This window comes from Gorilla gorilla, chromosome 3 (genome assembly GCF_029281585.2).
Source record: "Gorilla gorilla gorilla isolate KB3781 chromosome 3, NHGRI_mGorGor1-v2.1_pri, whole genome shotgun sequence".
Taxonomy (NCBI): Eukaryota; Metazoa; Chordata; class Mammalia; order Primates; family Hominidae; genus Gorilla; species Gorilla gorilla.
This window is the reverse complement of record NC_073227.2, coordinates 165,544,184-165,557,803: the sequence shown is the minus strand read 5'-3', so window position 1 is coordinate 165,557,803 and position 13,620 is coordinate 165,544,184. Positions and strand designations below refer to the sequence as shown.

The 13,620-nt window shown below is 37.1% G+C and overlaps 1 protein-coding gene across 2 annotated transcripts in view; it reads right to left on the bottom strand.

Annotated features, from left to right (window-relative positions):
• The window catches only part of HHIP (hedgehog interacting protein), a 99,191-nt gene that overhangs the window by 74,663 nt on the left and 10,908 nt on the right, over nt 1-13,620 (bottom strand). For both annotated transcript variants that reach the window (XM_004040434.5, XM_019025922.3), the window contains exons 3-4: nt 11,670-11,826; nt 10,778-10,979 (exon numbers count right to left, since the gene is read on the bottom strand). In XM_004040434.5, coding sequence (XP_004040482.1) covers nt 10,778-10,979; nt 11,670-11,826 — 359 coding nt within the window. The remainder of the gene's footprint in view (nt 1-10,777; nt 10,980-11,669; nt 11,827-13,620) is intronic.

Sequence of the window (13,620 nt, the reverse complement as noted above, 5' to 3'; positions counted from 1 at the left end):
CCATTTTTATGAAAGTTTGTGGTCTGTTTGGATCAAAGTTGGGTTAGAATAAGAGGGTGGTTTAGAAACAGCTTATTAGAACTAAATAGTATGGCAAAAACCGCAATTACTTTTGCACCAAACTAAAAGTAAATAATTTAGCTTTTTTTTTTTTTTTTTTTGACAGTCTCTTCAGTCACCCAGGCTGGAGTGCAGTGGCATAATCTCGACTCATTGCAACCTCTGTCTCCCGAATTCAAGCGATTCTACTGCCTCAGCCTCCCAAGTAGCTGGGATTGCAGGCACGCACCACCATGCCTGGCTAATTTTTGTATTTTTATTAGAGACGGGGTTTCACTATGTTGGCCAGGCTGATTGAGCACTCATTACTTCAGGTGATCCGCCGGCCTCAGCCTCCCAAAGTGCTGGGATTACAGGCGTGAGCGACTGCAGGGGACCAATTCAGCTTTTTTTTTTTGAGATGGAATCTCACTGTGTCACCAGGCTGGAGTGCTGTGGTGTGATCTCGGCTCACTGAAACCTCTGCCTCCTGGGTTCAAGCGATTCTCCTGCCTCAGCCTCCCAAGTAGCTGGGACTGCAGGTGCACACCACCACACCCAGCTAATTTTTTTTTTTTTTTTTTTTTTAAGTAGAGACAGGGTTTTTCCATGTTTGTCAGGATAGTCTGGATCTCTTGACCTCGTGATCCGCTTGGCCTCCCAAAGTGCTGGGATTACAGATGTAAGCCACTACACCCAGCCAATTTAGCTACTCTTAAAGAGAAAGTCACATTATTCAATATTTGCATGTTTGAAAAAACTCTTTCCACAAGAATTTTTGTGGCCATATATAAAACTGTAAGATATTTTAAAATAATGCTTTATTTTTGTGTTAAGCTTCAGTTTACTGGATTTAGTTCTATAATCAGATTAAATTATTTCAACTGCTAGCAATGATGGAATTAGTTTAGATCATATTCATTGACATTCTCTTTTTTTTGTTACTCTACTACATAGAGGTATGATAGAGTAATTAGCACATATTTTATCTTAAACAAGTTGTTATTTTAATAGATTTTCTGTAAGTTGAAGCTGAGGACTGAGGAATTGCATAATATTTTAAGTGAGTGAATAGATGAACTTTAAGGTGTATATGACATGTACAGATTGAGTAAAATGGAAATTCTTTAGATAAAGGATTCCAATTTGACCTCCCTTCTGATGGTAATTCCTGAGTGCCACTGTGACCATATACATTGTCAGCTGGTATCACAGGTCATGCTGGATAGAAAGTTACGTGATTTAGAAAAAACTTTTCTCATGATAACACGTTATAAAATGGTCTTGATAAATAGCATCTTATTTTTCAAAACATATTTGACTGAAAGGTCCAAAGATAATTTTAATTTCTAGCCAATGATCTAGTTTTTAAAACGCTTTTGATTATGTCCTCAGTTCTGGGCACTTTGATTTGTAATAGCTCAACATAATTATAGACTTTAAAATTAAATATCAATTGATGACTACTATCAACAAATACCTTAAAATGTATTGTAGTAATTGACAACATATTTGTTGTACATACTTATTGCATATAAATATTATATATTATATAAAATAAATTTATGTGTATACTTATTATATAAGTGCAAAGATGAAAGAAGTCTGTTAAAAGCCTTACACTACATAAACAAACTTCCAAAGTTGGTCATAGAAAGGTAGACACAAACCAAAGAGCAAATTTGCTTACAGATTTAGACTTTATATAAAAAATTTATCAATGTGATAGAAAGAGGGTCTATTGTAGCCTGAGGTTTGAGAGATAGGTAGTTGGGGCTCTTTCATTTATATATTCTTTTGTTTTGTTTTGTTTTTCTTTGAGATGGACTCTCGCTCTGTCACCAGGCTGGAGTGCAGTGGCGTGATCTCGGCTCACTGCACCGTCTGCCTCCCAGGTTCAAGCAATTCTCCTACCTCAGCCTCCTGAGTAGCTGGGACTACAGGTGTGCACCCCCACAGCCAGCTAATTTTTGTATTTTTAGTAAAGAAGGGGTTTCACTATATTGGCCATGATCATCTCGATCTCTTGACCTCGTGATCTGCCCGCCTAGGCCTCCCAAAGTGTTGGGATTACAGGCGTGAGCCACTAAGAGCGGCCCCACTTATGTATTCTTGCACCTGATCTTCAGCACGTTTCACTGATAATGTCTACTGTCTACTGTTGCTGTTATTTAACTTTACAATCTTTTAAAGTTCTCTCTTCTCTGATTTCATGGCACATTTTACTGATCTGCTTTTTTTTTTGAGATGGAATCTGACTGTCACCCAGGCTCGAGTGCAGTGGCGTGGCGCGATCTCGGCTCACTGCAACCTCCGCCTCCAGGGTTCAAGTGATTCTCCTGCCTCAGCTTCCCAAGTAGCTGGGATTATAGGCATCTGCCACCATACCCGGCTAGTTTTTATATTTTTAATAGAGACGGGGTTTCACCACGTCGGCCAGGCTGGTCTTGAATTCCTGACGTCAAATGGTCCTCCGGCGCGGCCTCCCAAAGTGCTGGGATTACAGGTGTGAGCCACTGCGCCTGGCCTGATCTGCTTTTCAAAATAATAATAATAATCATAATAATTTCTTGAGAAATATACTCTCTGTAACATCCATTTCATGTTAATTTTATAGCAGCTTTACCCAATTGCCCGCCTCCCAACTGACATTGTAAATCTGTGCTGTGAGCCATAGTTGCTAGTGGGCAAAAATATGTGCCTTCTTACTTTTCAGTCCCAGTATATTTCCTTTGCAAATCCTACAATTTATTAACTCTGTGGTAGATTGACAGAAACCATGTTCCAAAATAAACACAAAAAAGACCGACATTACTATAATATCCAGGTTGAGAAAAACTACTATGAAAGCAAGGAAATGCTGCTGAAAGCTTGCTGTAGTTCTTATGGGTCAGCTGCTTTGTGCTTAGTCATCGTGTCATGTGCTTCGAGAAACTCCAGAGCTGGGGACTTTGCAGTGAGGTGGGCAGCAATACCCTATAATTAATGTCAAAAATTGATGCTGTCAAAAGGTGTTGTTTTTCTCTAGTAACACATTTAAATAGAAAACATATCCTAGGTCTATCTTTCTGAGGTAAAGAAAGCCACTCCACATGCGTCAATAACTGTTTCCAAGGGACTGCCGTATTATTTTGGTGCGAATGCTAACACTATCATGAGTTTCCCGTAAGTTATACAGATACATTTTGTTTTATTATTTATTATTTATTATTTTTTTGAGATGAGGTCTGACTCTGTCACTCAGGCTGGAGTTTGGTGGCAAAATCATAGCTCACTGCAACCTTGAACTCCTGGGCTCAAGGGATCCTCTCGCTGAGCCTCTTGAGTAGCTGAGACTATAGGTGCATGCCATCACACCTGGCTAATGTTTAAATTTTTGGTAGAAGATGGGGTGTCACTATGTTGATAAAGCTGGTCTTGAACTCCTGGCCTCAAGTGATTTTCCTGCTTCAGCCTCCCAAAATGCTGGGATTGGAAGTGAGCCACCAAAATTCATTTTATGAGGGACTGTTTCAACCCCAGGGTGTATTGCTAGCAGTGGTCACTGGAGCTTGTGAGTCATGCATATTTTCCTTCTTCCCCTCCTTTTTATGTTAGTATGATAGATGATGGTTAACAGCTTACAAAGCACTTCACATTTATGTGTGATTGTGCATGCAAAATATTAGGTGTGACCTTTTATTGTCTCTATTTAACAGATAAAGAAAGTGAGCCTAGAGAAGTTAAACAACTTGCCCAAGGCCAAACAACCAGTAAGACTTGGTAGGAACAGTGGTCAGAACCCAGGTGTCTATCCATGACTCTAAATGCTGGGCTCTCAGCCTCCTCATTGAGCATGCTGACACCAACCATCACCAATCTTGTTTTCTTAACATGCTCTGCAGTCTCTCCTCTCATGCAGTGCCACTCATTAGAGGCATATAGCAGCATTTAGCAGCTTAGCACCCTGGTTGAGAGCACAGTGTCAGACAAACTGCATTTGAAATCTGTCTGTGGTACTTGCTAGCTGTGGTATCGGGGCAGTTTCCTTAACATGTGGGCCTCAGTCCCTTCATCTGTGAAAAGGGATATTAACACCTACCTGACAGGGATTCCAGAAGTAATCAATGAAATGACTATGAAAGTAAGGACTTAAAAAGTGGTGGTTATGATTAATAAGAAAGAAGAAGAGAGTGCCTGCTAACAACATGGCTTGCTTGAAGACTGTAGTATTAAACTTTATTGTATACTTGAAATTTGCTAAGAGAATAGATTTCTTAAGTGTTCTCATCACACACACACACACACACACACACACACACACACACACACACACACACACACACGACTGTAGTATCAGGAAACAATCTTCAAAAGGGAATTCTGTACCAAAGGGAATTCTCTGCCATTTAGAGATAGTTTTGTGATGTTTGATATTTTCTTTTTATGAGGTAATACAGCCACTGGAAAACAATGATAACTTATATCATCAGTAGATTTTCTTATTTTTTCTAGTCAGAGACGGTCTGTAGAAGACGGTAGATATCTCACTTAAAGAGATGCCCTTTAAAGATGGCAGACTTTTTCTAGGGTCCAGATTTCCCGATTTTTCACTTGTTTTAAGTGATTACCATGAGATTGCTCAGATTTATAGCTTCTATTTCCTCTGCCCTTCAAATCTTAGGTAAATATAAAGATATTAATGTAAAAACTTTCCTCACCTCTGCTGTGACTGATGGGACCTAAAATTTAGGAGAAGGCAGGGCTTTCTCTACTCAACTGGAGAAACATGGCATCTGTCACTCCAGTTTCTGCTTCAGTAAAAAATAGGGTGGAAAATAAACTATAGATTAAACTGCCTTAAACTGGCATAACCACATAAATGCCCACTTATACTTATTAAAAGGTTTTATCAATAGAATAGCAAATTCAAAAATAATGAAAGAATACCAGGAGCAAAAACTAACTCAACCAAATGAAAAATTACACTGAGGTTATTTCACATTATTAAGGGACTTTTGGCATTATGAAAAATAATTTTTCTTTGTGGGAATTTATACATTTAGAATGAGATTAAACTTACATAAAAATTGAAAATGACATTTTTCACAGAGTACAGAGCATTGTGATATAAAGGATCAGCAACACTCAATAAAATAAAAGTAGTTGGATTAAAAGCCATGCCATTACTACATTGATATTAGAAATAACTGCAGTCGAAAACTTTACTTATAAGAGGCCAAGTGTGGTGGAATCCCAGCACTTTGGGAGGCTGAGGCAGGTGCATCGCTTGAGTCCAGGAGTTTGAGAACAGCCTGGGCAACATGAGGAAACCCTGTCTCTACTAAAACTACAAAAATTAGCCAGGCATGGTGGCACACGCCTGTAATCCCAGCTACTCAGAAGGCTGAGGCAGGAGAATCTCTTGAACCCAGGAGGTTACAGTGAGCTGAGATCACACCACTGCACTCGGCAGCCTGGGCAACAGAGCAAGACTCTGTCTCAAAAAATAAACAAACACACAAAAAACAAATAAAAACATCTTTATTTGCAATCTGCATTTTGTTTACATTTTTACATAACATAAACGGTTTGTGACCAGAATTTTAAACTATAAAGAAGTTGCTTAAAAATTTTTATTTTGGGGAAGACAATTTCTACCACTTTTTAATGAGTTTATTTATTGTTTATTTCCACCACTATAGCAACTCTCTTTTAGATGAGGCATTATGACTTCTGAGCAGTAATCTGATAAGTCAAAAAGTAAAAATGCCATTCAGTATACAAAAATGTGCCACAATGGTGATTCTTCTATTGTAATATTTAACAAATATAATCTGTTGCTTTCTTTCTATTAACACAGGCTTTATTCTAACCTAATGTGTGCTTAAAAGCAGAGTTCTCAGCAGTTTTTCTGGGGAAGCATTTGCTACATGATCTAGTAATCACCATATGTGTATGTGTGTATAATGTGTATGCATGCTATGTTACCAATACTACTTTTGAAAAATAAATTGCTTCTCAATCTGCTTTGACTCATTTCACTCAAGCAAAAATACACTAATGCTTCATGGGTTGCCTTAAGATTGCAAGTCAAAGAAAAAAATGTAAAAAGGTTTGACAAAGTTCAGAGAAATGGAACATCAGCCTCCATGGTTGATGAGGACTTAGATTTCACAAATTTTTGATACTCATAATTATGTTTGTGATTTACAAGCCTGTGAAACCAGAGGCTGCCCCATCAGGGCTTGCCCTGGTGGACCCTGCATCCTCCTCCACATGCTCCTGTGACTCCCGGGCACCGGGACTGCTGTCTCTCAAGAGCTCCACCTCAATTGGCTCAGTCACCTGGACAATTAGCAGCTTTCAGCCTCACGTCCTCTCCTCCCCTGGTAAAAGGACTGCTTCTAAAAGCATCTTTTGAAATGAGGATCCAAGTAGATAGAGAGGGACAGGAGTCCAGTGACACTTGTTCCAATGATAGACAAGGCTTTCAGCTGTGTCTGCTGTGTGCTGCTAGCCGAGGGCTGCTGAGGGTGTGAACCTCTTCATCCTCTGACCACTCGCAAGAACTAAGTGGTGGAGAATGGTGTTTGCTAGTTTCCTTGAGGGGCCACCCTGCCAAGTGACAGGTGCGGGCATATCCTTCCTTTAACACACATGCAAAGCTAAGGCTGACTTTCACATTCTTGGCAGTCGGGGGCATTTTGGTGAAATTACACTAGAGTATCTTCTGGTGGCCTTGTTGCTTTTAACAAGGGTTTATATATATAATCACAATCCACATATTTTAAGAACAGGAACAATAGCAGTTTTGCCAACTAGCTGAGCACCGGATTCCAAAATGGAACAAAAACAGAAAAAGATTAATGGGTAAAGCCATTTCCCAGTTAGAATTAACTTGAGATTTTTAAATACCATTTTTTTCAAATGCTATTTCATATGCTTTATATCAAGCATCTTACATGCTGCCAGAATTAACCCAATTCCTCACTCAAGTTGGATAAGTAATATATATAAACTAAGTAAATTAGAAAAGGTACAGGGCAAATGACAACTGGTATCCAACCACCTGCTCTTAGTTGTTAAGTCAGTAATAGGACTTCGGTGTAGGCTTGGCAGAGAAAATATGTCTCATTCAATGTGTAAGTGATCCAGAAGCTTGGCTCAGGCTACATCAGTAGTTTTCAAATTGGCTACACATTGGAATTACCTGGGAAAGCTTTAAAAACATATTGATGCCTGGGTGCCAACCCCAGATATTCTGACTGACTGTTTTGGGGTATAAGAAGTTTTTTTTTTTTGAAATGGAGTCTCGCTCTGTTGCCTAGGCTAGAGTGCAGAGGCATGATCTTGGCTCACTGCAACCTCCACCTCCCAGGTCCAGTTCAAGTGATTCTCTTGCCTCAGCCTTCTGAGTAGCTGGGACTACAGGTGCATGCCACCATGCCCGGCTAATTTTTTTTGTAATTTTATTAGAGACATGGTTTCAACATATTGGCCAGGTTGGTCTGGAACTTCTGACCTCAAGTAATCCTCCTGCCTTGGCCTCCCAAAGTGTTGGAATTACAGGCATGAGACACCACACCCAACTTGGCTATAAGAATTTTTGAAAGCTCCCGGGTGATTATACTGTGAAGCCATTCTTCACAGTATCATTAGAGGCATTAGTCTATCATTGCCAAGGACTTTAGATAGACAAAGCTGGTTCTAGCACTTGCCAGAAGCTCTGATTTCAGAGCTCAGATATAAGCTCAATTTAAAGATTTCAAATCACCCAGTATCTTAAAGAAGTGTTTCTTTCTGGAGATAGTAAAATTTTTGTAATTTTTGCCCTTTGGAATAAAATGATAACAACAGAACAATAACAACGCTGCATGTGCACATGCACACACACAGCCACACACACAATGAAAGTTTTAAAGTTTGCTCATCAGTTTGACATGTGGCCCATTCTTCCCAGTGCCAGTATTAGTGATTAGCTTGTAGAGTACACTATCATCAAAGAGCTATCAAATCACTACATATTTTAAAAACATATTCCTGACTTACTCTTTAATCTCAATGCCACACCTTTTTTTCTGTAGCAAAAAGAAGTTAATTCTTTAGCTTGTGCTTTGCATTTTTTGCAGATTAACTTTTTCTCTGTGAACTGCAGACAGTTTAGCCCCCAGGGTACTACAATCTCCTACAATTTAGGCAGCACGATCTTGGTGTTTAAAAATAAGACATCATCTTTCTGGCTTCAGTTAGGACCCATTTAGGAAGAGTTGTCCAAGTTCCCTTATGATTGGCTCTTGGCTGATGGCATCCCCCTCAAGCACTTATAAGAATCAGAGTTGGTAGAGGTTTAAAGAGATAAGCAAGTCCAACTCTTGGCCTTAAAAAAGGTCAGCCTTTACCATGTGACAGAAATCACTCCCAATTAATTTACATTAGCAGACAAGGAATTCCAGATTTTTTTAAATAGCCAGCAATAGATTTTAGAAACACTTATAATCAGAAATTCCTCCTTATGTCTGACTTAACATATTCCTCTTAGTCATCAATTAATGTAATTGTGAAGGGGTTCTGCACTGTGGTTTGTATTATTCTCAATTTCAAACGTGTGGAGGTTGGGTTTAGTATGTATTACCAATTCTGTGATTTGAGTATTGCAACTAATACTTTAGTCTGTTAAACAGCTTTATGCCCTCTCTTAGGATTTTAAAACTGAAAAAATAGAGAATAGTTGATATGTATAATAATTTATGAAAATTCGTATTGGCATTACTTATGCAAAATGATTATTGACAAACACAGAATACTGTCATAAATATATGATAACTTTCATATATTAAAGAAGCCAGAAATAGCTGTGAAAATGCTTTTACATTACAAGTCTCTGAGGGGCAACCACCAAAATCAGTGCTATGTTCAACTCATAAATGTGGTGGTATCTGCCCCATCATACTGACAGTGGCCTTAACTCTTCCAATCGGGGAGTTCCATAGACACTGAGATAAAGGTCACATGCAGCATGACCTGCTTGAAGTAAGAAGGATGTGATCTTATTACTCACTATACACTCTGATATCCATGTGACATATTCCTATCTTGTGGACATAATTAGTGCTAAAACATCAAAGGAATTTAAAATATTGCATCTTAAAATATGTCATATAAGTTCACCAGAATAACAGGTTTTGAAGTATATTTTAGGCCCCAGAAACCCAGGAGCTCTTCTGGAAAAGGAGGTCCAAATTCTGCAAGTTTTCTTGTAAATTTGGCCAAGTACTGCAGAATTCCTGGAAGACTGCAGAACACACATACTCAGAACCAAGGTACTGTTATATCCTTGCTTGTACAATTTTATTACATAATGAAACATCTCCATGTCAGAGCTGAATATGGTAATGAATCATCAGAGAGCCCTACGAAGGGTGTAAATTGAAATAGGGATGCTGAAGGAACCCCGATTTAAAAGGAAGTCAAATTGAGGTAGAAACAAGAACATCAGTTCTTGTTACAAAAAATTTTCCAGTATTCTGAGCCCTCCTTACATCTATATTACATCATACATATCTTTTTAATACCAACATTTTTACTCAAAGCACATTTGAAAACTATTGTTAATATTAATATCAGTTCTCTCAAATAATTAGTATTATTCTCAAATATCTGAAAATATTTTTAAAGCAAATTGGCAATATGTATTATGGTTATAATCTTCAACTCAGTAATGCCCTTCCTGTGAATGAATATTAAGGAAGTCATCCATGACCAGATTAAGTAAAATGTACATGAATAATAAATAACATTATTTACAATGGTAAAAAATAAAGACTGGAGTCATCTTAACTCTCACACGATAAGAAAATGAAATAGATAGCAGGAATATATCTATATTTTTCCTGACTTGTTTCTTCTGATTTGAGTCTTCTTACCACTGGAGTACAGCACAACAAAGCAAGAAAGAGTTCATTTCTATGTGAGTAGAAGACTATAAATCCTCCTTCAGGTTTTTTTTTTCAGTTAAGAAATGAAAAGGATAACCAGTTCTTCCCAAATCATATTGTTACTTTGTTTCATTCTAAAATAGGCATGAGCTATTAAATGTGTCTTAATTTTAGAACGTCATAATTTGCTTTATGGTTTAGTACTGCTAATGTTGTACTGTGTCACTCACGTGAAACAAACTTGACAATAATTTTGTTTACATACCTAGGTGATTTAAAATGAGAATTCAAATTAGAGAAGTGAAAAAGAGGGCAATATATGTTTTATAGATGGCTAATTATAGAAATATTTGACTTACCTGTAAAAACATTGTACAAGGAAGTTGTAGTATAAGTAGTATTTTTTATGAGACAGACTCAAAAACAGAGATGGTGAAAGAATGATTTGCAATTGCCAAAATAACCAAAAGACCTCTTTGTTTCTACTAGCAAATGCTGATGTACAATCCTGTGTTATGCCCATTAAACAATATTTAAACAAATACTTTATAAAGCCAAAGATTCCTTTAAATGTGTCAATTACATGGGGAAAGCATGTCAAATATCAATTCGATTGCAGCGCACAATAGTCAACAAATAACAGAAATTTAATGTCACTGTCCTAATTCAGGTGCCATAATTATTGTTTCTTATGTTGCCCCCTTATTTTCTCCTGCAAGATTCTTTCTTTTATTACAAAGAAATACCTTCAGTGAGGAAGGTAACACTAAAATAAAATTAACATAGCCAGCACAAAAATAAATAAAATTTAAAAAGCCAACCTTTATTCCACTTTGAACAAGTTTGTGAATGTCCAAATAAGGCTCCTTGAAAATTTCTCCTTCAGGGGTAAGTATCTTCACATAACCTTCTTTTTCCAGAATGAAGAGACGGTGCGAGCCATCCCCACTATGCAGGGCACCAACGGGCTGCCGCAGCCCACTCACAACCTCCTGAATACAGAAGCAGTTGTGTTTGTGCTTTCTAAACAAATTAAAGAAAACCAGTAAGCTTTTCTTGAGATGAAGGAGATAAGAGATGCACTTGGCATCCTTTTCAAACTCTATTTCCTCTAGGAATCATGGTTTTGAGAACCATGAAGTGCTTGCTAACCCAAGGGTCACAATATAATTCTTTTAAGTGGTTCTTTTAAATTCTTTCAATGGCAAAAAACAAAACAGCCTTCTATCAGAAAGTAAAATAAGAGAATCAAAGCATGTGTATATTTTCAAATGTCATAATCTCATTTTCTCATATTTCAGCGACTATAATTAAAATTAGTTTTACTCACAATAAATAAACCTTATGGAAGGCATGTAGAGAGAAAGTTCTAAGATCTATTTAGAAAAATCTGATTTGCTAATAGTAATTGTGCTGAACATTTTCACAGTGCCATAGACTAACAACAATCATAAAATTCAGGCTTAAAACTATACCCATAAAATTCACATGAGTCATAGAGAAGCCAAGCTCATAATATACGATCAGTAGTCTAAGTATTAAAAGCATTTAAGCTAGAATTTTAGAGAAACAAACTACCACAAAGAAAAAAATAAAGCATCTGGAGGATATAGCTGCTGAACATAAGCACAGACAGTTGATTCACTGTCAAAACCACAAGATTTGTCAGTTGGGTTTTTTTTAAAAGATTAAAGAGCATTTATCTTTATGAACCTGCTGATCTCTTCCACTTTGTCATATTCTTCCATCTGGTCCAAGTAGTTAGATGCTGGTCCTCTGACTTGTTTTCTTGGAAAATCTGGAAAGCACAACCCACCATCTTTTCTTGCATAGTAAAAGCAAAACTCATCCGCAGTTGTTTGAAGGAAACCTTTAAAAAATATAAAAAGACTCATTAGAAGCACTTAATGTCATAGTAAAACCACCTTATTTGAAAGATATAAGATGAGGAAAAGAATTTTGAGAAACTAGGTGGATATTTTAGGAAGAACCTAGACTGAAATAAAAACAGTCCTGTAATCCCACCACTTTGTGAGGCTGAGGTGGGTGGATCACCTGAGGTCAGGAGTTTGAGACCAACCTGGTCAACATGGTGAAACCCCGTCTCTACTAAAAATATAAAAATTAGCAGGGCATGGTGGCATGCACCTATAATCCTAGCTATTCGGGAGGCTGAGGCAGGAGAATCACTTGAACCGGGAGGTGGAGGTTGGAGCGAACTGAGAACACACCACTGCACTCTAGCCTGAGCCACAGTGAGACACCTTCTGAAAAAATAAATAAATAAATAAATAAATAAATAAATAAATAAATACTAAATAAAAAGAATGAAAAATATCGGGGGTTGGGATTCCCATTTGTGTTTTAAACTAAATTTAAAAATTGTGGTAAAAGTGAAATAATATTGTATTGGGTATTAAAAGGCTCCCATGAAGTACAAATAAGACAAACTCAGCATTTATCTTGCTATTGCATTGATGTCTTTTCAAGATTCTCTAGTTACTGTATGTTGTACCTGTAAGCGTATCTCATCAGTATTTAGCATTTTTTCCTACAATATTAAATAACTTCCTCAGATGAACAAACAAGAATCAAGAAGGAGACAGGCCATCAAGTGCCAGTTTTGGTCATTTTACAAGTCTTAGTGTATTGCCACTTACATAAGATTAAATAATAAATCTAATGAATAACACAAGGTCATTATATGCTATAATAAACAACTGACTTACTGTGTAATGATCAAGCAATGAATTGGTGCTTATAACAGAGCCTCCATTTTCAAATATGTAAGTGCCTTTTTCCTGCACCTCACTTATAGGAGATAATGATTAATGTGTAATAGAAAAATTATATTTAAAATATTCCTTCAATCATCTCAAACAGAAAAGCTGACATATCAACAAGCCAAAAGAAAAACACAACGGAGTTACTTAATAGGATCTAAAAGTAAGATGTTTTTTCTTTTCTTACACATTAAATATTTTATCATATAAAGACAGCTATCTTTGAATATGAAAGAAAAGAACTTTATGGCAAAAAAGTTTTGATATTACTTTTACAATTTGAGTTAATAAGGTGTTACCTTTCTGGGACATATTAGCAAGACTCACTTCCACATTCTAATGATTTCTGCTCTCAAAATATGTCGGTGCTACCAGAGTCAGTCTTATATATGGTCCTAAATTGCTGCTTCTGGTCTTATACTTTATATTATATATCTAAAGTTTTTATTTTTATATAACAAATTATATTTTCACACCTCATCAATTTTGTGATAAACATATTGAGTAGCTCAGTAGAAATTTAGAAGTCGTATAACAAATTCAGATTTAGCAAGGATTTCTAAGAATAAGAATTTGGGATCAGCCAAGTGAGACTCATCAGTGGCGCATAAAAGACACTACAAGTTTACTTTCTGTGTGCTTGACCTAGGACCCCTCAAACCTAAAACTTATCTTAGAATGTGAAGGTCCCAAATGGTTGTAAAGCTTGAAGTACATTTTGACCTAACTTTTGAGTGAAATGTCTCACCCTGAACTTTCTGAGAGAGACTCTTCCCTGCCAATTTCTGACTAGGCTATTGGAAAGGATCTTGTCTTGGCAACCAGGCAAGTAAGAGCAGATGTCCTTGGGAGTGTGTGTGTATGTGTGTGTACATGCATGC